We start from the raw sequence: 25,674 nt of genomic DNA on the forward strand, positions 1-25,674 counted from the left end.
ATGTTTATTCATAATTCATAATCGTATGTGCGATAAAGCGCGCTTGAAAGTCGCGCGCACGGATTTTCGGGCGTTCGGAAATCTTCGTAGAGAGCGACCAATCACCGAGTGACCTTTTACTTCCTTCGGCTAGATTCGTGGATAGAACGCGGTCAGGACTTCCCCTTCTCATTGTTAACGACGCGAGTGGTCGTGAAAGCCGAACGACGGTGGTCGGATGTGTCGTGTTTCAGTTCGGTCAGCGACGTACTGCACGAAGCAGTTTGGGAGCATCTCCTCTGTGCTTTCTTCCATTCGCTTTCACTATCATCCTTCTCTCTTACACTTTCGTATCTCGTGCTGCAGTGTATTATATATAAATATATATATATTTGAGTATATATATATACTTATATCTACGCTGTTACAGGCGGCCGAGCACGATAGACTTTGTGTCTCGCATGTGTTTTGTATGTATATATACGCGTATAGGTGATTCGTCTTTTTCTTACACATTTTCACATACACATACCACACATACACTGAATGTACCATTCTCTCGGAGAGTACATCGCGTTTTCTCTCTTTTCAACGAGAAAAAATCCTAATTTTTTTGTCTCGAGTATACCGAATAATATGTGCAGTTTTTAGTGCTAAATGATTAGAGAAAAAAGAAGACAAAGATAATAGAGAACAAAAAAAAGGAAAGTAGATGGGATATGGTGGAAGTTTATTGAGGTTCCTTCTTCACAAACGCACGCCGTTTTGACAGCAACAGACACAGAAGCAGAAACAGGGCAACGGCCCAGACGGTTTCCTAGCGTCTCTTCACTTGGATTCTCTTCTTCCCCCTTTCTCATCCTGTCGGTCGAAGCTCCCTCATCGTTTCTTCTGTCTCTGTTTTTCTTACCAAACATTTACGAGCAAAAGAAAAGACCAAAAGCACGCCTCCTCTAACACAACCACCACCACCATCATCACCAACCACCACCACCACCAGCAAAAGCAACATTTTTCTCAAGATTTGAACAGGAATTCATATTTTCCAACGCATTGGGGTGAGTTTTTATTAGTTTTTCTTTTTTCCATTCTTCCTATCCTTTTTTTTTTATCGATTTAATTTTTTTATTTTGCAAATTTCAATAAAAGAAGAAAAAAAATACGTTACGAGTAGTCGCGAGAATTTTTATTTCAATCGAAGAATTCATATTTTGCATTATACCCTCTTTCCTTGCTTTTTTTTTTTGTACATAATCATTTTTTCTTTTTTTTTAATTTCTTCACACCGACGATTATCTCACCGGCCAATCAGATGCGTTCTAAGAATTTTAATAGGCTGAAATTAAATGGTCGCGAAGGTGGGAGAGATTAACATGAATCAAATTAATGTAATCAATTACGTTCTTTAAATTTTATTTATTAAACTTAGATGGATTTCTTCGAAGAAAAAAAAAGAAATAAAGGGGCAATCGTTTTAAAATCACGAAAATGTCAGTTATTTCGTTAAAAAATCAAAATCAGATATATTTTATCTTTGATCTTTTTACCTCATAATTTTGTTAAGGTTAAACATCTCTTTTTGAATAGAGAGGATTATTTCATCCGACCAATCAGATTAATTCTAAGAATTTGAATCGGCGGAGATAAAATGGTGGTCAAGATGAGAGAATCTTTAATAAGTAATATCAATTTAAAAATCAATTATATATTTCAGTATATATTTTTATTCGTTCTAGGAATTTTTTCCAAAGAATAAAAGATAAATAAAACAAGAAGAATAGTCGTTTTAAAATCAGAAAAATGTCAGTTCTCTCATACAAAAAATCGAAACTTGATATTTTATCTCTTTCCTTTTCTCTCTCTTTTTTTTTCTTTTCTTTTTTTTTACGTCATCATTTTTTTTTAAAGTTTAGTTAATCTCTTCCGACCGGCGAACTATCTCGTCGGCCAATCAGATGCATTATAAATATTTTAGTAGGCGGAAATAAAATGGTTGCTAATATGAGAGAAAGTTTAAGATAAATAAAATCAATCTAATCAATTATATTCATTTTGAGAAGAGATGATATTTATTGAACTTAGAAGTCCTCGTAGATTTTTTGGTCTTTCTCTTCTTTTTCGTCTTTCTCTTCTTTTTCGTCTTTTTTTTTCTTTTTTCTTTTTTCTTTTTCAAGCTCAAGCATTAAAATCCGAAGTATTTCTCGAAGCGTGGCAGTATCGTAACGGGCATGGAAAAATCCACGCAATCCCCGTTATTCTGTTTCCTCGTCCGTGATCGGGTTTATATGTTGGTGTGTGTGTGTATGTCTCTCTTTCTCGTGTGAGAACATAAGAAAGATTATGGTTGTGTATTAGCTTGCCAACGTTCATTCGAAACAAGGAATTGCATTATAATATAAACGACTATGGCTACTACTATACATTTTTGAATAAAACATACGTTCATATATACTCTATGTATTGGCTTTTTCTCATTTTTTTTCTTTTTTTTTTTTTCTCTCGTACAGAAACATAACAGATCAGCTGATGCAATGGTAATTGTAAGAAAGATTGTAATTCGATCATTATCTTACCCCCCTCCTCCTCCTACTCGACCTCCCTCACCTCCTATACTTTTCTTTCATTTCTCTAATCGATTTATTGCGAGTACAATTTGCGATCGAGGTCGGGTCGAAATTCCTTAGCCGTTTACTTCCGCTTCGAAGAAAGTTTTATCTCTAGGTGTAAATAATAAAAACAAATACGAACATTCATTTGGGGGAATTGATTTATGTTAAATGATTTGTAATTTATAGAAATGAATTGTAATTTTCTTTTTTTGAATTTATCGAAACATTTTACTCGAAATCATTATATTTGATTATATTGACAATCCAGTTGTGTTCATTTATATAATAGCCAAATCGATTAATTCTATTTTATCAAAGCATAGATATAAAATTGATCGAAGTTACATGTGCATTGTCGAATCGTTCATTATTCAACTATCGTAATCATTTTTCTTATTTTATCGGTGTTAAAAAACTTAATTATTTTTTTTTTTTTTGAAACTGAAAAGAACAGCAGCGTAAGTCTTAGAAAATTTCTTTTTTCATACACGTAATTGCGTGGGTGCGTATAACAATAATAGAAGAGAGAGAAAGAGAGAGAGAGAGAAAGAAAGAGAGAGAGAGAGAAAGAGAAAGAAAAAAGAAAGATAACGAATTATTTGTTATTCCTTTCTAAAGATTTAAAACACAGGGCTCCTTCTTATTTCGTCGAACACTCATACGTATATCTATAATACTAACATACTATAATACATGCATATACGTAAATTAAATTTCCGTTTCGATCAGTATATAAGATGATTCAGTATAAAATATTTAAAAAATTCACGAAGAATATAAATACGGTAGATATTCGTAAATATAGATAATAATGTACTCTACCCAAAAATTTACTATAATGTACTGAATGTGTATTATAATCATTTATCTACATAATTACTTTTTATATTAAATGCATAATATTAATTATTGAATGCATGTATATTCGAAAAATTTATAATAACATCAAACGTGTATTATGTTTTTAAAAATGATTTTAATATTAATTTTATTAGTTATAAATTTAATATAATCTTAAATGTGTGTGTGTATTCTAATATATATATATTTTTTTTTTATTATTATTAAATACTTACTCGTCAAAATAAAAATGCATCGTAGTCGAAAAAATAAGTTTCGTTTGCGTCTTTTTGTAAATCAACGTGAAAAAAATGCTATTCGATATACTCATTGTTTCGAATTAACATAAGATAGTATATTAGAAATCATAATCACTCGTTCATTAGGTTCTTTTTTTTTCTTCTACGGTGGATATGAATATTGATGACGTATCATTTAATTATATACGCATTTATATGCTCATAAAAAAAAGAGAAAAATGTTTTATTTCCTTCATTAAAGCAGTTTTTATTATAAACTTTCCATTTGAAGAATTCCAATTGATACTCTATTCGATATGATATAAAAGAAAGAAATCGTTATTTTGATTGATCGATTATGCGAGATAAAAATAAATATTACTATAACGATGTATCTTACGATCGTTCATTGAACTATCTTATCTTTTTATACTTAAACGATTTCTTATTGATTATTTAACGTTGGAATTATCAAAATCAATCATTTTAATTATTTTAAATAGAATTTTCATATTTCATATATATATATAAATAATATTTAATATTAAAATATTAATGAAATATATTTATTATAATTTTATTGTATAATAAAATTATTATATTAATTATTATATATATATATATCATACGTTTATTATTTAAAAAAAATATTTTTTTAGCAATATTTTATTTATTGCAAATCGATATTGAATATACATAAAAATGTAAAAAGAAATAAAAAGAAAAAAAGAAAAATCCATTCAATATATTTTATCTATAATCAATCGTAACGATTAGGCTTCTAATAGAAATCAGGTATACAATAATAATTATCGATAGTTCCAAGTGATAATTGGATAGAAACATTCCTACGATTTCGTTTTGGAAATAGATTTTACAATTGTTAGTCGATTGTGAAACGGATGTAGGATATTTTTTTTTCTTTTTTTTTTCTTTTCTCTCTGAAAAATAATAATCATAATCCTCGGCAACTAAGAAGCATGTTTTTGATTAGATTGTTTGCGCGAACGAAGCAAATATTTCTTTTCTTACATGAGTGATGATTGTTTGCTTTAGTTTAACAATAAGTTTCGCAGTCTTTCCTTTGAACGTTTCGCGTGATCCTGAATAAATAAAAAAATAAAAAAAAAAAGGAAAGAAAGAAAGAAAGAAAGAGAAAAAAAAAAGTATCGTACGACTGGCGGCCATATTTTTTTTTCTCACCGGTTAAGAAAAAGAAATTTTCCGCTAAGGTCGTGTTCGATTTTTTTCGCTATATCGAGATATGATTCTGCACTTTGTTGTCGTGATTTTTTAACTAATGGAATGATAAGAATCCGTGAAAGGGTCAACAGTGATTCTCTATTTGCTTTAACCCGTACAATTTATTTTCTTTTATTTTTTTTTTATCATTCTTATAATTAGTAGTCTCCCCTACCATTAGATTTGATCGATTCATTTTCAATGTCATCGAATATTCCCGAGAATGGAAATTTGTCTCTTTGGGGAAACCCCATTAGAAGAAAAACACCTATTCCTTGTTATTTTCCAGATTATGTGTTATTGCTACATCTCTAAGGATGATTAATAAGTAAAGAATGATTTTATTCTTTTTTTCGAAAGAGCAATAACAGTTTTTTCTTTTTATTTTCGTCATTCGTTGATAATGAATCGAAGGTCGACGTATCAAGTTTCATATGGTCTTGTGTAATGAGCTATAATGACTATCCTATCGTATTATATGTATTTAATTTTGTACTTACGATTATTTATCGTTAATATATTTATGTATCACAGTAGTTCATTTATTTTTGAACACGTTTTATTTCACGTGTTTTATAATACATATATAATATAAATATATTATATGTGTGTGTGTGTGTGTAATATTGTTGAATAATCGTTTAAATTTGATTTATTACACATATTATGTGACGTACGCAATTTATAAAACAAATAATTTATCTCTATTTATATTAATGTCAATATTTAATTATTAATTTATTGATAATTCGATGTTATACGTTTATGTGGAATATATTTTTTTTTTTGCTGGTTTATTTAGTATACTTTATATAGAATTTGAAAGTTTACAATACAATCTAATTTTCTTCAAAGATCAATTAGAAGTTTCTTTGCGGTGTTGGAAAGTGGGTTAAAAAGTTTTGAGTATTAACAAAAATAAAGAAAAGAACAACCTTGACCATTATTGTACGTAAAAGTGGATTTAGTTTTGTTAGGTTCAACACTTGTCAACCCACTCATTTATATAAATTAATATTTCCTATTTATGGGATGTTTAAAACAATTCAAATTGGTAGCACGTAATAATATGTCGAATTTATTTTATGGGATAACGTATTATAATGATAAATAAAATTGCATAGATATATTTATGTATATCAGATTACTTAATGTTCGAAATAGTAATTATCGTGATCAATGTATATTATCATGCTAAATATATATATATATATATATATATATTTTACTTGGGTTTTGTAATTAACGAATAAAGTGTTAACCACGGTGTAACTCGTGGTTTTCATTTGATTCTTTATGCTAGTAAAATCTAGTAGAACTTGCTCGTTAATTGAAAGAGTGTATATACGTGCTAAATATATTATTAAATGCAAATAACTATCGTCGTTCTTGGTATGCTCGAGAAATGACTGCGAAAATTTTGTTCTCTTTTTTTTTATTTTTTTTTTTTTTTTAAAAGAAACAATCCTTTCGAATTTCACGCTTTTATAATTTTTTTTTTTGTTGGTCGACAACCGAAAAGATTTCTTTTCCATATAAAAAAAAAACAATGCATTTAATTTTCTTATCAATTTAAAAATGAAATCTGGTTGTGTGTGAGGTGTACTTGATTGCTTGCTTTCTTTCAATCGATTAATTGTAGTACAAATATTATTACGAATTTTCGTTTTTATTTGTCACCTTTCTTCTTCACTTTTCGTTTTATCTAAATCGATCATTGATTTCTTCAGTGATTTTTGAAAATTACTTCAACTCTTATCGACGATACATCCAACGTGTAAACAATCGTCAAATTAAATAACATATTTTTACATTTTTTATTTGTTTGTTCAAATTCAATTATTGCACATTCGAACATATTATTACACACTCGCGTTTGGCATGTGTTTGATAAGAAATGAGAAAACATTTATTTTCATAATAATATATTTCTTTATTTTATGAAAATAAATGTTTTCTCGTTTGTGTCGTCACATTTATTGATAATAAATTACTAATACAAAAAAAAAAACACAAAAATTATCGAATAAATCAATTTGGAAACTACGCGAACAACGTGTAAATAAACGCAATTAAAATAAATTTTATTTTTGGCCCCATAAGGAGGGGCTGACAAATCTTATAACACGGGGGAAAAAAAATAATTTAATTCGTTCGTATTTTTAAATAAAATTACAAGTGTTTCTTTTTTTTCCCTTTTGTATGATTTAAAAAACACATACACACACACAAATAAAAAAAAGACGTTCTCGATTATGTTTTAATTTTTATTTCATCGTATATGATATTTAATTTAAAAAATATATAATATAAAATAAATATATGAACAATATATTTATTTTGAAATATATATATATCATATATCAATTTCTTTTGGTTCTCAAATTTCGATTGGACATTAACGGTGTTCAACATGATTCGTCATCTAAAACGAGCTTGATTAAATCATATTCGAGATTTGATTCATTCTTTTTATCTCCTTGCATTTCGTCGAAATGAAATTTGAAACGAAATAATCTTATTTTCTTCTTCTTCTTCTTCTTTTCCTTTTTCTTTTTTTTCTTATACAAGATTTCTTTTTATCCATTTTTAAATCAACTTACGAACACGACGTCACGAGATCTAATTTTTAAACGTTCGAAGGTTGCACTTACGACGAGAATTCATTGCCAATGGCAACGAATCAACGAGGACATTTTTATCTAGCAACTAATTTTATTCAGACGATTATCTAATTGCTTTAGAAATTTCTTCTTATTTTTTTTTCCTTTTTTTTCCCCTTTAACGTTTTCTCATCACGTAATAAATGTTTCGTTCTTTCGTATCATCTTCTTCTTCTTCTTTGATCGCGTTTGTGTTCACTTATTTATTTCTTTTTTTCTATTTTTAATCGATCGTTCGATCATTTAATGAATCGTTTATTGAAAATATTGAAAGATCAAATCCACGACAGATATTTTTATTTAATAAATTGATTATCACAAGTGATAATAATTATCGAACAAACACTGCGAGAGAATATATATTATAAAATAATTTTACAAAATTTTTATTTTTATTTGCTTACGCGATCATATTCTGTTTTTTATATTAAATATATGATTAATAATTTTTACTGAAAAATATTTACTTTTAATGTTTATGTATATAAATTGTACGTCGTAGAATAGTCGTCGTTAATGTTTCTTTTTTTTTTGTTAATAAAAATTCTATTTTACGTTTAATTTTTGTTATATTAGAAACAAAGAAATTGGATATAAAAGGGTGGGTGACAGAGTGTTAGGTCTTCAAAATCAACAACTAAAAAAACCTATTGTTACATTCTTTATATGTCGTATCTACATACATGCCCGTATTTGTCGCATGTCCCGCAATCGAATGTGACGGTATATAAAAATAATTATTTTTACGTGTCCTGAAAACAATATCTTTAATTATGTACTCAACACCATCGTGGTATCAATTGACTATACAACAACGTACAACTAACAATTAATCATTATTTTGATCCATTAAGTGGGTAAGTTGAAAACAATTTTTTAAAAGCTTCAACATGAAATAGCTTTCTATTTTTTTTTATTTTTGTAAATAAAATTAATTGTTTCTAAGTTGGGTGCTAAAAACTTTTCGATCGACACTCATGTATTTGAGAAAAAAAATTCATTAACAATATATTTATTAAATTTTTCCGTCGAGAATAAACCTAAGTTGAAAAAAACAAAATTTAGCTGCAAATTTATATATATATGAGTTTATAAATCCATGCTTTATAACTTTCCCCAGATATATATTCATGCGATTATAGTGTTTGTAAAGTCGATTACTTTCGCTGAACGCATATACATGCACCTGCAATTATGATAATGGTGTAAGTTAACAAAAAAAAAATATTACAATTATTGATATTATAAACAACAATAAAAATGAATAAATTTGTCTGAAATCTTTCCATTTTCGTTAATCAATTGTCATAATTCTTGGAAACATGGGGCGTTTATAGTACTCGAAAATAGGATTAAATATCTCTCGATATAACGTCAAACCCAAAGAGAGTTATGACGTTAATAACACTAAATTATGTATAAAATTCTTATAATTAATATTTTTTCACTCTAAGATAACGTTTTTTGTTTTTTCTTTTTTTTTTTATTATTATTATTTCTTATCATATTCTCGACACAATATATTTTTCGTTTTCGTTCAACAACGTCTCGATAGGATTTCGATAGGAATTTTTGAAATTTCGAATATGAGAATTAAAATGAATCCGATTAAATCGTGCCTCGTTTGGTAAACACGAAAATGACATCATCTTATTCGCGTTTCATCGATTAAATTCCAGTTTTAATTTTTAATCAGAAATCTATTATTACACGAATCATTTGAAAAATGACTTACCATCGTGATTCGTCGTTAGAAATATTATTATTATTATTATTATTATTATTATTATTATTATTATTATCATTATCGTTAATGTTGATCGATCCTGGCATGCACGCAAAAGGGAAACATTCGATCCAACGTGCGTAACGATCGAACGTGATCTTTCAATAAGGAAATGTAAAACGCGTTTCGTGACGTGTCACAAACAACGGTGTTCGTACTAGTAATATTAAGAGGAAAGTTCCACGAAATAGTACTTCATTTCCTTTCCTTTTCCTTTTCCTTTTCTTTTTTTTTTTTTCCTTACACTTACACCTTGTTTTGTACGATTGATCGATTCCCAGAAAATGCCGTGCATAAATTGAAATCGTGCAATTCGAATTTGTTGAAAAAGAAAAAAAGATATGAAAACGAAAATGATAGGTGCGAGGTTTGAAAAGTTCCGAGCCAGTAACAAACAAATCAATACATTTTTGATTATTTAAAATAATACAATTTGTTTCTATGTTAGTAGGTGCAAAATAAAAAAAAAATACTTTTCACATACGCATTCTTCTGTTTGCTAGTATATGATAAATTTTGATTAAAACTATATAAAACGACGGTGTTAATTATTTTTTTTTTTTTGTAATAATATAAATTTTTATATTCGATTGAACAATTTTGATTCTAAATCGTATCGTATTTATTAATAATAACGTTTAATTTGCTCGTCTTGGTAAATTTGAAAATAAATAGGATACCACGTACGAGATCCTTTTCTCCAACTTTCTTCTCGACCGTATATAATAACGCACACGTTCATTAACAAGAAAAAAAAAAAAGTTAAAAGAAAAAGTGAAGGAGAAGGGGAGAAGAAGAAGGAAAGATAATCTCGAATATTACGTAAGATAATGTTCAACGGAATAATTCACGTGATTTAGGTATGTATGTACATAACTTCACTATTTCGTAATAGAGTTATCCACGACGATGACTATCAGAATGGTCGTTGTCTATTTATTAGCACAATTAAAATTTTTCACCTTTCAATTGTAATATATTTGGAAATCAATTATTTTTTTTCTCTCACTAAATGTGATATATTATATTAGATAATTTTTTCTTTAATTTTATTAACACTTAAAAAGAGCGATATCCTTTTCTTTTTTTCTTCATCTCGTATAATCCAAATTTATTTATTATATTTTATTATTTAATGGGGAAGAAGAAGAAGAAGAAGAAGAAAAAAGAAAAAAATGCTATCGATCGTGCGTTAAAATGGTCGTGTTCGTTGCTTGACACGAGATCGTTAACGTTCAACACACAACGCGAAAAATTTATCCTCGAGGAGAAAAATATTTCCTGCTTTTTGATCTTTAGACTTCGCCTACTTTTGACACGTGGAACCTGTCTTTTTAATCATCGTAAAATAGCATACAGTATATACATAAATCGTATAATCAAAACAATCCAATGATCTAATGAGTGACCTGGTTAAAATTATTCCTGGTTTTTTTCTTTTTTATTATAAATATATTCTTCCTGACATCATTTTTTTTTTTTTCTTTTTTTTTAATTCCTATTCCCATTGCATTTGATATATTCCTTTTAATTTAATTTATTTTAAATACGAATTGAAAGATCATTCTATATCGGTGGAAATTTGTTTTACGAATGATTGACGACCTGCTTAAAATTATTTCTCTTTCTTTTTTTTTTTCTTTTTATTATTATAAATATAATTTTTCTTATCAATAACAACTTCTTACTTTCTTTTTTTAAATTGCTATTCTCCTTGTATTTTTATTACTCTCTCTCTCTCTCTCTCTCTCTCCCTCTCTTGATTTTTCTCGTTTCTTTTTTATTACATTGATTTATTTTTAATTCAAATTGTGAGATCAATCTCTATAGGTGTACGTTCTTAATTAGATCGAACGAGATGTAATGGTTGGGATATTCGTTCGGGGAGAGAAGCCGCGAAACTCTCGACGGTCCACAAATTCAAGGATTCGTGCCAGGGTCTGCTCCGAGTAGTATAATATGATGGTTTAAAAGCACGCAAACGGCTTTATCGACGTGATTTATCGTTTCCATCACGGGAAGGTGTGGGGGGGGATGGAGGGGGGAACGATCGAAAATCTTCGTAACAAGATTTCGAGAGTGGATCGAATTCGATAAATTCCCCCCCCCCTCTCTCTCTCTCGTATAGCAATCATTTTCTTAATGTTTTATTAATTTCTTTTTATATTTAATAGCAAATATTTTAGAGATTTTTAAAAGATCGTTGTCGTAAAATAGTAAAGAGAATGAAATATGTTTTAATAGTTTGTATTTATATTCTTATAAACGATTTAATACATTTCTAATATATATATTTATATATATATATATAGGTGGTGATATATTTAATATCATATGCTATCATCGTAGATTATCGTTTAACGAAATCGAAAGATTATGTTAGTTGGATGATAAATCATTCATCGCGATAGATCGGAATCGATCTAGCGTAATTTTCAAAGTCATTTTTCAATTATTCGCGTGATCTCATCGTTTATTAATAAAATACCCTAATCGCAAAATGGTCTTTTAAAATTTTAAGGGGCGAACTAAAATAGTAATATCTTACGCAACGATAATATTATATTAACGTTATTGATGATTTTATAATTCGAATGCCGTTCATTTTGTTTTTTTTTTCTTCTTTTTAAACAGTATATAAATATAAGCATTCAATCATTGATCTCGAAAAATTGAACATTGTTTTTTTACTTTATATAATTTTATTTGATCTATGGTAGGAAAGGGGGAAGAGGGGATTTTCTTTCGAAATTTTAAGTAGAAAAATACTTTTTTTTTCGATAATTTCCCTTTCGAAGATATCGTTCGATATCTCGAAGGAATCTTCGAAAGTAAGATTGTATCTACTTGTAGAAACGTATTTTCGACATAATATTACAGGCATATCTACTTCGGTTCTTTTTTTTTTTTAAAGAGATCACACTTATCGTCCACTCGTACATTTTTTTCTTTTTTTTTTTTTCTATTGGAATTAGAAACAAACACTTAAGGAGATAATTGTGCACGATTGGAATTCTTTAAAAAGTAGCCCACGATAAATAACCGAGATGTATTTTGTACGTAACGATGTTTTTTTTTTTCTTTTTAATTCTTCTTTCTTCGTTACGTTTTAATCTAACTAAAACGATCACGTCGATGGAAGTATCTCTCTCGAGGTTAAAAAAATAAAAAAAGTGAATTTTCTTTCGTGATATCGTTTGACCAATGGACGCCATTTTGACGTACGTATATGAAATGGAGAAAATGGCGGACGCGAGTCGTTGTTTTTGTTGTTGTTGCTGTCGTCTTTATTTTCTCTGGTCATTTTATTAAAATTGCAAAATATTATATAAAATTTAAATAACAATATATAATAATAATATTTATTTTATAATAAAATATTATAAAATAAAATATATAAAAGTATAAAAATATATGTATATGTATATTCAAAATATAGTAGGGTTACGGTGTTTTAACATTTACCATATCTTTCTCGTTTTATTTCTCAAGGTCTTTCAAAGGCAGGAAGTGAAATCAACAGCCAACGAATTGACGACGACGACGACGACGACAACGACGACAACTTTGAAGTTACGAACGAGGAATCAACAGGAAGATGTCTCGTGTTCATCATTGTTTACTCTGGATCGTTAATGCTTATCATAAAGCCTAATTCTTTCGCACACACGGTGAGTAATGTAACAACGACAAATTCTTTTATCAATTTTATTTAATCCAACAAAGGTTTCTCTCGTATTCCAAACGAGCGTTGTATATAATAATCCAAAATCTTCGCGTTATTTCGATATAATAACTTTTTATCAAACATTTTTGTTTTTTTTTTCGTCTCTGTTCGACAAATGAATCATAATTTGAATTAAAACATCCACGAAAACGCGTTGTTCATCGATTTTTTATCGTAATAAAATATTTTATGGAAATAATAATTTTTTTCATTATTATTATTATTTTTTTTTCTTTTTTTAATCTTTTCTTGTGTTTCTGTAATTAATTTGGGGGGTAGAACGAACAATATGATTTTGTTTTTCTTCTGTAATAAAACATCGATCGTAATAATTGTCAGATTCATGTATTCTCCAAAAGATATCAACGCAATTCTTTAAATTAATATTAAAATTCAATAGATAGATAGATAGATAGATAGATAAATAGATAAATAGATAAATAAATAGATCGTCGTGTATACCGGAAGAGATAAAAGCAAAGCAATGTAAAGAAAAGAAAAAAGAAAAAAGGGTATTTGTAATTTCGTGTGCGCACGGAAGCCCGCATGAAAAGAAGCCGATACGAATTGAAAGTTTTCTGTTCACGTGTTGTTATACCTAGATAAAGAAACGAGGAAGGAAAGTAAAGTAAAATATTTATTGATTCTTCCTAGGTAAGAGGAAAGAAAAACAAAACAAAACAAAACAGAAAAGAAAAAATTAATACCAATAAAAATTCTTCCCAACGTTAAAACAAATCAATCTATCGATTGTCAATAATTATTATTATTATATCGAATGATTGAAAAAAAAGAAAGAAACCTCGTTGCTAATCATTGTCTCGCAAAATTAGAAAGGAAAAAAACAACGTTCGGTATTTATTACCATAGTTTATTTTAATTATTTTGCCGAAATATTTGGCGGAGGGGGTGGGGGAGGGGGGAGTGGTGTAGGAAGGAAGAAGAAAAAAAAACACTAAACCGTACGCATATTTATCCTTTATATATATTCCTTGACGAAATAATTTTGTTTACAAATATTTGAGATTCCTTTTTTCTTTTTTCCAAAAATTATTGAAATGCCATAAATGTTCGGTTCATCGACCATCCTCTTGGCAACCGGTTAATAAACTATATGCAAATTTTATTATCCTTTTTTCCGTTTACTAAAAATAACGATTCTAAGATTTAACCACTCAGTAGAATTATCATCATCCCCCTCCGATCATCAGTCTAAACAATTCGAATTAAATGAAATACTATTGGAAATGAATGTGGTGGGGGTGGGGGGGTGTAGGGAAATATATCTCTCGAAAACCAAAACCCTTGTCTCCGGTTATGTTAGTGCATTGGCCTTGACACGTGCGTCATCTTTTTTACAAAGAGACTTCGACGCCCAACATTTTCATACACATCTGCTTTAAATTTGTCCGTTTGACGTTATTCTTACGTCTTACTTATTATACACACACGCGTGTGTAGTTGTAAAAGAACAACAATATAGATACGTGTATGTGTATAAGTAAGTCGATTCGTAAAGGTAGAATATTCTTATAGATATATATATGTGTATATATATATATATATATATGTATGTATGTATGTATGTATTTACATTACGCATATACGTATGGTTTGCTTGAGCACACTTGATTAGCGAGCTTGGTTCGATATTTTTAGAATAGCCGTTTTGTTCGTAACGCTATGCGAATCGTGCCTAACTCTTTCGCTAACATTTATCGATATGCTCTTAATAGAAAATCGTTTATTACGTTTACTATTAATAATTATTGATATAACCATTTGTTAATGACCTACGGGTATATATATATATATATATGCGAGTCATTTGTGCTTCGTTGACTAATCAATTTATAATACCCCGATTTAATTGATTTATTTTACTATTAAATTATTGTTTTAGAATAAATAATAGTGGTGATAGTAGTAGTAGTAGTAGTAGTAGTAGTAGTGGTGGTGGTGGTTTTATTGTTGGACTTTTAAAATTCAATTGGAATCCATAATGAAATTACATATTTACTGGACAAATAAATGAAATATGTGTGTGAATGAAATTATATAATGAAAGTAATATAATATATTTTGTATGTTATTTAATTAATTTAAAATGATAATGTGAAATAGTCTTCTTAAAATATGCCGACAATTTGGTTCTTCTAATATTTTTTGAGACATGTTAAATAAAGTAAATTTATTTATAGATTAACACGCGTGTTAGAAATAAAAGGATGAATGAAAAAAAGCCGAAGACGTTGAGGTATTTACGGTACTACCATTTATGGTTTGACAAATCGCTTATAAAAAGGTACGTTTTATTCGTTAGTAGACATTGTGAAGAAAAAAAAGAAACATTTATTGTTAGAAACATACCACCAGATGTTTATGCGTTTGATTTTATATTTCACGCACCGATTTTTTTTTAACTTTGAGCAGCTTGACGCTCCTTATTTTCTTAATACTATTTGTTCTTGAAATAAGACGATTAGTTATGCTCGCCAAGGTGGAAACGGATTACGCGTTTACCATTAAAATTCAGATAAGACGAATAAAATTAATAATAAAATTCAATTATAACGGGGGACGAGATAAGGCGTGTACAAACAATGACGATAAAAATAATATTACACATTGTATCATAGTAATTGATCGTAATATGAAAATAAAATATTTGCTCGTTCTCTAAAAAGGTTCTTTTACCTTTTTTGTTTTTGTTTTTTTTATCAGTTTTACGTGCACGATATTATATTTTTTTTTATTTTATTTCATTTTTATTGTTATTTATACTGCTCAAGAGAGATCCTTTTGGGACGACTTGATGTAATGATATTTAAACAAAGAAGAAAAATAAAAAATAAAAAAATTAAGTTTACCAAGAGTATAATGTAAAGTTTCAAAAATAAGGAAAAAATGTAAATGAGTTCTTCTAAATGTCAATGTTGATAATAATTGATAACTATTATTTCTTTAGGTTTTTAAATGTGACTCAACAGGATGATAATTTTACGTATTTTTGTATATACTTTATTTTTTTCGGAAAATTGATAATTGACCATAATTATTTGTTATCTTTTTCTCGATGATTGGTTCTATTTCATTCTTTATGTACAGACCATGAACACGTTCTCGTGTCACTATTCTTTCAATTTGAATATTTGATGCGCTGCCAAATGGTGTTAAGCAACTATGGTGTGGGCAAGGGTGGGGGAGGGAAGGTCGACATTGTGCACGCGGCATAATAGAAGAACACATGATTATATTTAAAATAAAATAAAATTAAATTAAATTAAATTACAAAAAAAAAAAAAGAAAAAGAAATTAAAAGGATTTATCATTTTTTTTTAACAATACTAATTTTGTTCTTTACGATTCGAATTAATCGGTCATTTTTTACGTAAATTCTTTTTACGAAATTGAAATTAGATTTACTTTTACGCATACAATTTTTGTCAATAATTGTTATAATGGTTTAATATTAAAAAAAAAGGAAAAACATTATTTTTTTTTGTGTAAAAAATTCATTTTATCGTTTAATATTTAATACAAATAATTTTTAACTATCGAATAATGTCAATTGAATTGTTTCATTTACGTATTTGTATCGTTAACTTGATCTGATTGTCAGTCGTTGTAATTTAAACAGATAATTTTGTTTTTCTTTTTTAGATTATTTTTCATTTTTTGTTTTGACTTCGACAAATTTCTGTTTGATTTTTCATTCGTTTGTTGTTGTTTGTTTTTGGTCCTGATTTTAGTATCGTTTTTCCTCTTCTTTATTTTTATCCTTTTTGTTTGTTCAATTAAAGAGAATAAGAAGAAGAAGAAGAAGAGATGAAAAGATAGTTGACAGGTCGAAACGAACACGTTGTTCGTCTTCATAAAAACATATATTACATATACTTAAATATATATATATATTTATATTCAGGTCTCGGAATAAGTTAGTAATATTTTGGGAATGACTTTTTAGCATATCAAAACAATAATAAAAAGAAAAAATAAGAAATGTTGGTACGAACACGTGTCTCCTAGTTGACCTTTATTTTCGAAATTATTATAGTGAATTTTGTATTGCAATAATTTTGTTTTTTTTAGTTAAATTAATGAAACTCAATGAAACATTTGAATATGGAGAAAGGTGTACGAAATTCTGAAAATTATTTGTCATATTTTTTTATGTTTTTTTTTTTTTCATACAAATTCTGGTCAAATGAAATGCGTGTTAATATAATTTCTTTTTTTTTTGTTTTTCTGTTTCTTTCCTTATTGTTTCCACCTTGTGCCAAAGTTCCGTCAAAAAATACTTTCCGTTTATTTTGGGACACCCTGTACACGTTACATTACCCGCATCTTCGTTTTGTGAATTAAATCTTTCTCACGGAAAAGATCACACATAAACGCGGACGTAATTTGTACAACAGGGGTGACAAAAATTGGACGTAAGTGTAAAACTTTTCTCATGCAATTTCAAACACTTCGTTTATTATTTAATAAATTACAAACTTTTCATCACATATATATTTCATTTATTTTAATTATTTATATTGAATTAATTAATTAGTCACAAATTATGTTTTTATTAACTGTGTTCTTTTTCAACGCGAGTCTAGAAAACAAATAATTCATATTGGATATTATGAAAAATGTTTTTTTCTTTTTTACGAACAAATAAACAAAACACAACGTTTACAAAATTTTCCATCGTTAAATTAATAACGAAAGACGATCGTGTGTGTATCTGAGTTAACATATAGAGTTACAAAACAAATAAACATTAAAAGCTTTTATTTGACTTTATCAATTCGAAGCTACTTCGAAAAGAAAAAAGAAAGAAAGAAGAAAAAGAAAGAAAAAACTAAAGATAAATATTTTTACCCCAAGCGAGTCACGAGACTCGAGAAAAACATTTCAAATTATCTTAACACATATGTATATGTGTATGTCTTTCGATATTAATAATACATATTATTAATGCAATCAACGATTGGTCAATCCAGATAAGAATAAGAATAGGATCAATGCTAAAACTCTGACATATATTATTATAATTATTATTATTATTATTATTTATTCGTAACAGATAGAAAAAGTGATAAATAAAAAATATAAAAAGAGAGAGAAAGAGAGAAAAATTCGTTCGAATGAATGAACGAATAAATGAATGAATGAACGAGCGAACTAATGAATGAACGGTGGTTGCGCAACGAAAAAAAAGTTTTAGATTAGTTTTTTCGAATCGATTTAAAAAATAAAAAAAAAAAATAATTAACAAAATATGTGTTACACATATAAAGGTGTTAGAAATCATTGACGAATCATACTTAAGATAATAAAACTCATCTTCTTGTCCGACTTGTGTTTCTTGCATAGCAAGAGGTAGGTATTTTTATGATAGGTGCGCGTTCACGGGGGAAACCCGTTGGAAGCCTAAATATAAAGCCCGTCGAGGGATTTCAACTTTGGTGCCACGTTACGTATCGAGGTCGTGTCATTTTTTTTTTTCTTCTTCTTTTCTTTTATTTTCTTTTTGCTTTTTCTTTTTCATCTTTACTCTACCCTTCCCCCCCTCCACCACCTTCTTCTTCTCCCACTCCTTTTACTCTCTTCAGACATCTTGAAATTAACCTATTTTCCAAGCGTTATCGAAACTCTGCATGACGATATTTTTGCGAGATGATATTTCAAATACTTCAAACGTTAAAATGATAATGCGAATCCAATGGCAGTCCTTTGATACATCGAATCTTTGCGAAATATTCATATAAACAACAAAATAATAATAATAATAATAATTTTAATATACGAAGAAAATAATAATGAATTATGATTAATAAAAAAAAAAATTGCGATGTGATATTTTATTTGAGATTAAAAATATTATGGAGAGATTGAGAGTGAAAATAAATAAAAAATATTATATATATTTATATTTTAATAAATAATTTGAAATTATCTATCTAATATATATGGAATATTGTTATAATACATATACTAGAAAATGTGTTTAATCAACTTGATAATAATTTTCTTATTTAATTATTTTTTTCCGACAGAATCACGATTACAGTAAAAAAAAAAAAGAAAAATGTAGTTATCGTTTAAAAACGTAACCTTAAATTTATCATTTTATTATAGCTCTCGTCTCATAGATTGTTTAAATAATTAACTATACAATTTGTTTAAATTTATAGTCTTTTTTGTATGCATTGTTAAAAATATTTGACCCTCGATCGTTAAATACCAATAAAAAACAAAAAAAGAAATTGTTTATTCGATTTTAATCCTACAATGAGGGGAAGAGAAAAGAAAGGGAAAAAAGATTTACCATCACTGACCTAGAACGATGCAATAAATTTACTTTTTACGTTTTATTATACCTGACTCGCGATAAAAATTTCTCGAAGGTTGCTATCGACTTTGAAATGTCTTTGCGTAACAGTTGAAACTAATGCGAAGTTTGAACTTTAACCTGGAGAGTGAAAGCGTCAGCTAGAAAATATGCATGCTGAAACGTGACTTGGGATAAATGTGCTTTGTTGTAAATTGTGCACACTTAGAATGAAAGAGCAAATTTTCTTAATCGCTTTATTATTACATATGTCGAATATCAACGTTAATTATTTGTTTTAATTACTAATTAGTAATTTGTGAGCAAACATTTATTAAAACATTTTCTTCGAGTAAATTTTGAAAACAGATAGCCAGTCCCAACCTTCCCCCTACCCCCTGACTAAACAATTATTTCTACACGGGATTTATTTGAATAAATAAATAAAATTATTATAGTAATCTTCAAATGTGTTGGGGTTATAAATTAATTTTGAATAGTTATACAAATATTTACAAAAATGCAGATAATACGATTATGCAATTTTACGGCATATAATATAAAGAATTATAATGAAATATACGATTATGTTGTTTACTTTATAATTTTAATTTATTATGATACAAATAGAATTAATAATAAAAAAAATGATTGAAATTGTTACAGACAAACTCGGCGGCCATTGGCTACCATTTATGAATGGATCTTGGAGATTTAGAAAGATGGTGGCAGGATTCAGGAATCGCCATTTGGAGTTTTGTACTCTTTGGCTGTTTCCTTCTCAATGTGATCCTCTTCCTCGCCTTTCTTATACGACCCGGATTGAGAACGATTTCGAACAGGTTCGTGTTGTTGTCCTCTCACTGTATCTCAGTACCTTTTCCCTTTCAATATTTTCATTTTTTTTTCTTTTTCTTTTCGTATTACTTGTTATTTCGAAAACTCGTCGTCGTCGTCGTCATCGTCATTCTACTTTTTATTTTATTTTATTTTTTTTCTCAACGAAAGATAAACACGAGAAATAATTATTTGCCCGGTCGAATTAATTTGAAATTCATTTAAATTATTTACGTTTGTATCGTTCTTGTTTCTTTCTTCTTTTTTTTCATTTGCAAATTTTATATTAATTCGAAAAAAAGAACGACAAAATGAATGGAAAAATATTTCATTACTGATACAATTAAAATTGTTTCGATTAAATCGTTCGAATGAAAAGTTTACCCCTTTATCTGTTTAGTTTAAAAAAATAATTTAATAACTCGATGTAATATTTTGAACAACGTTATTGTTATACTAACATAAATAAATTTTAATTCGTTATGAATGTTCGTAAGAGAATGATTATAAATAAATTTGAATATAAAACGACCCTAAAAATAAATGTTCTAAGCGAAATAACGTTAGGTGTAGAGCCAACAAAGATGCAAAATGCAATGTCTTTTTGAACAACACTCTTACGAACTTTGCCAAAATGTTCTCTTACGACAACATCGGATTTCTTTTAATAAATATTTTCTTATTAAACAAATTGGTATACTTTTGCTGCGCAGTAGTAGCAACATGAGTTTCCGCATTGGAAAATTTCAATTTTCATGCTCGTGTTAACGAAAATCTTTCAAACAGGATTCGTTCGAACGTTTCGATTGATTTTTAAATACCCCCCCCCCCCCGCCCCCAAAGAAAAAGAAAACAAAAAATCTTCTAATTTTATCCCAGAATTAATCACAGTTTTTTCTTGATTATGATACATCTTGAATATATTTTAGCAAAAACAGAATACTCGTAAAGAAAAAATGATTATCTTAATGTCAGAGTTGTCTAAAAAATTTACGAGATAATAATTTCACAAGAATAGTTAGGAAATTTCTATTATAGTCACACTAGTGACTAACGTTATTATGCAAACAGGAAATAATACAAAACAAAATTGTATCTCAACGAATGTTAAAATGTATGCATTAATAATGTCACTTTTTTTTTCTTATTATCGATGATGATCGCTTGTAAAATTAGGCAAGCAGAAAACACTTGTACACTCTATCTGGTACACGTTCCTTATGTTTCTTTCGAGACTGTTATTTGTATTGAATAAAATCAATTGATTTAGTATTTTGAGAGATAAAACGTTAATTTTCATGACTCAATCAAATCATCGTCGTAATATTATTTCCCTATTACGTTGAATAATAAGTTGATTAATAAATTAATCTAATTTTTACCAATATTTCTCTTTTTTCAGATTCGTGATGAATTTGACTGTCTCGAACCTGTTAATTTGCGGGCTGTTGAATCTACTTTTGATAATGGATGCATCGCCAACATCGGAACCGGACTCGTCAGTGTTCTCAGCGGAAAAAATATGCGCGATGTCGGAAGGTGCAACAGCATTAATGACAACGTCATCGGTGTTATCGGTTTTCCTGATAGCAATAGACCAATATTTCGCGGTTGTGGATCCTTTGAGGTATCGGGCAAAAGTCGACAAAGTGAAATCCGAAATATTGATATGTTCAGTTTGGTTAATCTCATCGATGTTTGCAATTATGGCGTTCCTAAATCCAAATCCCCGTAGCCTTTGGTTGTCTTGCAATTTGCGATCTGTGCCAGCTACTACCGATTTTACGTTTAACAATTCGTCCACGGATGTGCAAAGCAATTTAAGCGTTGCCATGATCGAAAACAATACCATTACCACCGCCATTACCGATATCGAAACGGAATGGATCGAATACGGCGACGATAATATTTCAAACGAAATGCCAATGACTTATGGTATGATTTATGCAATTCTGCACAGTTTAACCGCATACCTATTACCGTTTGCGTGTGTCTGTTGGATATATGTGAAAATTTATTCGGCCGCGCATAGGAATTCGGAAAGAACGAGAAGGACTGGTTCTAGACCTATATTATCATCGGCTAGTTTTTGCGAAGATTCCAAATCCCAACAGCAGTTACAACAACAACAACAACAGCAGCAGCATCATCATCATCTACAACAACAACAGCATCAGCAAATGGATAATTTGTTGGATGATTACAGAAGGATACCAAAAATTTCGAGTCTCTCGTCGATCGACGAAACCAGCGAGACGACCCAACCAGCGGCAGGAAGTCAAATACCTCGTGGACGTTCTTTTTCATCGGTTTCAGAAATTCATTCATTAAATGTTTCTCCATCATCACCAACCAACAACGAGGATTCCTCGTCTGGCGGTGGTGGTGGTGGTGGTGTTGTCTTTACCGTGGGTGGTATGGATGCTGATGAATGTTCGCATATTGAAGAAAACGAGACAAATAAATCCAACGGACATATCAATTCTATTCTTCCTGCTATATCGATAGAAAAAATTGATCTTACGGATAATGAAGAACCAAGACTGTATTCCGATCATACCAAGTATGATCATCTCGTTAAGAATCATTATTTGGATCGACCAGAAGATATGAGACAAAAATCTCCGCATAATCTCATGTACGATCAAATGTTAATTCGCGAAAGTAAAAGAGGTTCTTGGTTGAACAACGACAATGTAATAACCGATTCGAGAAATTCCGATACCGAAGAGGACGTAACTTCGGAATGTTTTCGTTCGACTAACGTCGAAGACGATTCGGTTTTTAACGAACAAAAATCTACGTATCTTTCACCGTATTCCGCCTACGAGAAGACTATTGTTAATCGTAACGAACAAAATGACGACGCAGAAATAAATGGTATTTATGTTGCACCAAGTTCGAGAATAAACGATAGATTAATTCGTACCAAAGAACGTAGAAATGTCGTTAGGGAGTCTGAGGTAAATGAATTCGAACGGTTGAAAAATGAAAAACATTACAATGAAGGAGGAGGAGGAGGAAGAGTAATATCGGATTGTGATTTAACCGAGGTGATAGTAGATGGTAGCTGTGAAGTATACGATGTAGAGAATACTACTGGAAGGTCTAGAGAAATAGTAGTTAACGGTAGCAACAATAATGAAACGTCGGCTTGTCTTTTGACACCTATCGTCACGATTACTCCAGCACCTAACAAGAACACTTTGCATCGTGTTTCCAGTGTTAGAAGTACTTCCAGTTATATAAATTCACTCAAATACAGGATAAGTAATGGTTCGTTGTTCAGGTATAGAGAAGAGACCAGAGCTGCTAGGATAAGCGCATTAGTTATAGTCATGGGTTTGATTTGTTGGTCTCCGTATGAGATATTATTACTTTTGAAAAATCTTCCACCTTACAATAATTATAAAATCGCTCACGAGTACGACGTTACCGTATTGTGTTTTCTTGTATTGGCCGCTTACGTCAGCCCATTGCTGTTTGGTTATCGTTCTAAACGTGTCAAAAGAGAATTGAGAAAATTTTTCTGTTTCAAGAAAGAACTTTCTTATAAAAATAATAGAAGCCTAATGGCTAAAAAGGTTCTCAAGAGACGTCACAGTAACACTTTTAGTCATCTTGAATTGGACAATCGTTACAACATATTCAATTGCGTTTACGGTAGGAATCGTTGGCCTAAAGAAAAGGTCCAATTCGTTCAGGTGCCGGATACCGCATTAGCGGTGGAAACCTGTAGAAGTAGTTTTTCTAGTGGCGCGAGTACGCAAATTTCTACCACATCCACCGACGATTGTTGATAAGAAAATACATATGTATCGTTCAAATTGTCTCGATCGTGTTCGATTGATTCATTGTGTTCCTTGGGAAAACTCGTTTTAATTGATCAATCTTCCTCAGATCAATTCGAGTTTCAATTTCCTTTTTCGAATACGATCGACTATTATAGATTGTACGTATGTGTGTGTGTGTGTGTGTGCGCGTGGTATATCGAGTAAACTAAATGTATGAATTACGGAATATAGCGGAAATATACGAATTGTCGTCATAATCCATAGGAGGTAATCTTTGTTTACCAATGTTTAGATAAGTTGAGTCATTTTAATGGAAATTTTACATATATTTCTTCTTCTTCTTCTTCGCGGGAGAGAAATAATGTGAAGGAAAAAAAAAATAATATTAGAATTATCACTTCTTATCGTCACATTTTTTACTTAATAAACGATTAAAATATCCTAAAGTATTCCATTTAAAATGACTTATCTTATATACGTATATACACATGCACACACATATATATATATATATACTTACTCGTTCTGGTCAAAATGTATTTATTATTCATTTTTCTTCATCTTCTTCCATAGAACCTCAACTTAAAACTTAAGTCCAAAATGAATGATCGTGTGTCCTATGGTATATTTATATGTATGCAGTCTGTCTGTCTGTCTGTCTGTCTATAATATGTCTCTTTATAAGTCTTATTACAAGTACAACAAATAAAAGTCTCGTTGCGTATTATTGACCAATGGTCAGTAATCATAAAAATATGGACGACTTAGAAGAAAAAAAAAATAATATAATACATTTAATCGAATACATGCGTATTGATTGTTCACATTGTGAAGCAAGCTTTGTATAAACATTATTTATATAAACTGGTATTTTAAAAACCAGAGATAGGTGGATGCAAACTTCGAAGGGATCCGAGACCAAATTTAATTTCTTATTATTTTTAAACCTGACTGCTTATAAAGATGATGGAATTTTTATCATTATCTTTATAGCATTCATTTTGTTTGATGGCGTCTAAAAATATTGACAAATTTATTCTCGCCGAGTTTGTTCGTCTGATTTTCGTTCGACAATGCGCACTTGACTAATAATCTTACGTATAATCTTCTATTTTTTTTTCTTTTTTTTCTTAAGAGGTTAAGAGAAGACGAGACGAAACAAAACTTTATCATAAAAGTATTCTGCGTAAAGACGATAGAGAGAGTCGTACCGCTAGTATTACAATTTCTTTCTCGTGTTGCACAGCTGCTATAAAACAATCGTAATTGTAATTGCAACTCGAGAAACTAACACGTGGCTTATATTTTTTTCTTTATTATCTTACGCTTATTCACGAAAATGTTTATATGAAACGTTTATGCGGATTAACTAATCTGTTACTATTATTTTATTATAATTATTTAATAATATAGATAAGCATTTTTTCTATACGTGCATGATGCGTTGTGTAATATTAAAATTGCAAATATTTGTTGGTTATGCGCGTGCGCGACAATTTGATTTTTTTTTTTTCGAATAATAAAAAATGGCGACGTTGATTGCGCCATATTGAAATCAAAATATTTGAGAAACTTTATAATTCGATATATAACGTTGATAATATTGAAAACAATTCATTTTATTTGATTTTTA

General features: G+C 29.2%; 1 protein-coding gene across 1 annotated transcript; it reads left to right on the forward strand.

Moving 5' to 3' along the window:
- Positions 1-189: 189 nt before the first annotated feature.
- Positions 190-25,657, forward strand: LOC106785422. The gene is made up of 4 exons (XM_014745872.1): positions 190-1,037; positions 12,851-13,029; positions 20,077-20,252; positions 21,650-25,657. The coding sequence occupies exons 3-4, from the start codon at positions 20,110-20,112 to the stop codon at positions 24,045-24,047; spliced, it is 2,541 nt and encodes an 846-aa protein (XP_014601358.1). The 5' UTR covers positions 190-1,037; positions 12,851-13,029; positions 20,077-20,109; the 3' UTR covers positions 24,048-25,657.
- The last annotated feature ends 17 nt before the right edge of the window (positions 25,658-25,674 follow it).

This window comes from Polistes canadensis, unplaced genomic scaffold, assembly GCF_001313835.1.
Source record: "Polistes canadensis isolate GaletaPanama2010 unplaced genomic scaffold, ASM131383v1 scaffold_2, whole genome shotgun sequence".
NCBI classification, from domain to species: Eukaryota; Metazoa; Arthropoda; class Insecta; order Hymenoptera; family Vespidae; genus Polistes; species Polistes canadensis.

Bases quoted from the DNA above. Each gene is read 5' to 3' on its own strand.
- LOC106785422 (XM_014745872.1), top strand. From the start codon at position 20,110: ATGGATCTTGGAGATTTAGAAAGATGGTGGCAGGATTCAGGAATCGCC. The intron at 20,253-21,649 runs GTTCGTGTTGTT...CTCTTTTTTCAG, and splicing joins TTGAGAACGATTTCGAACAG to ATTCGTGATGAATTTGACTG.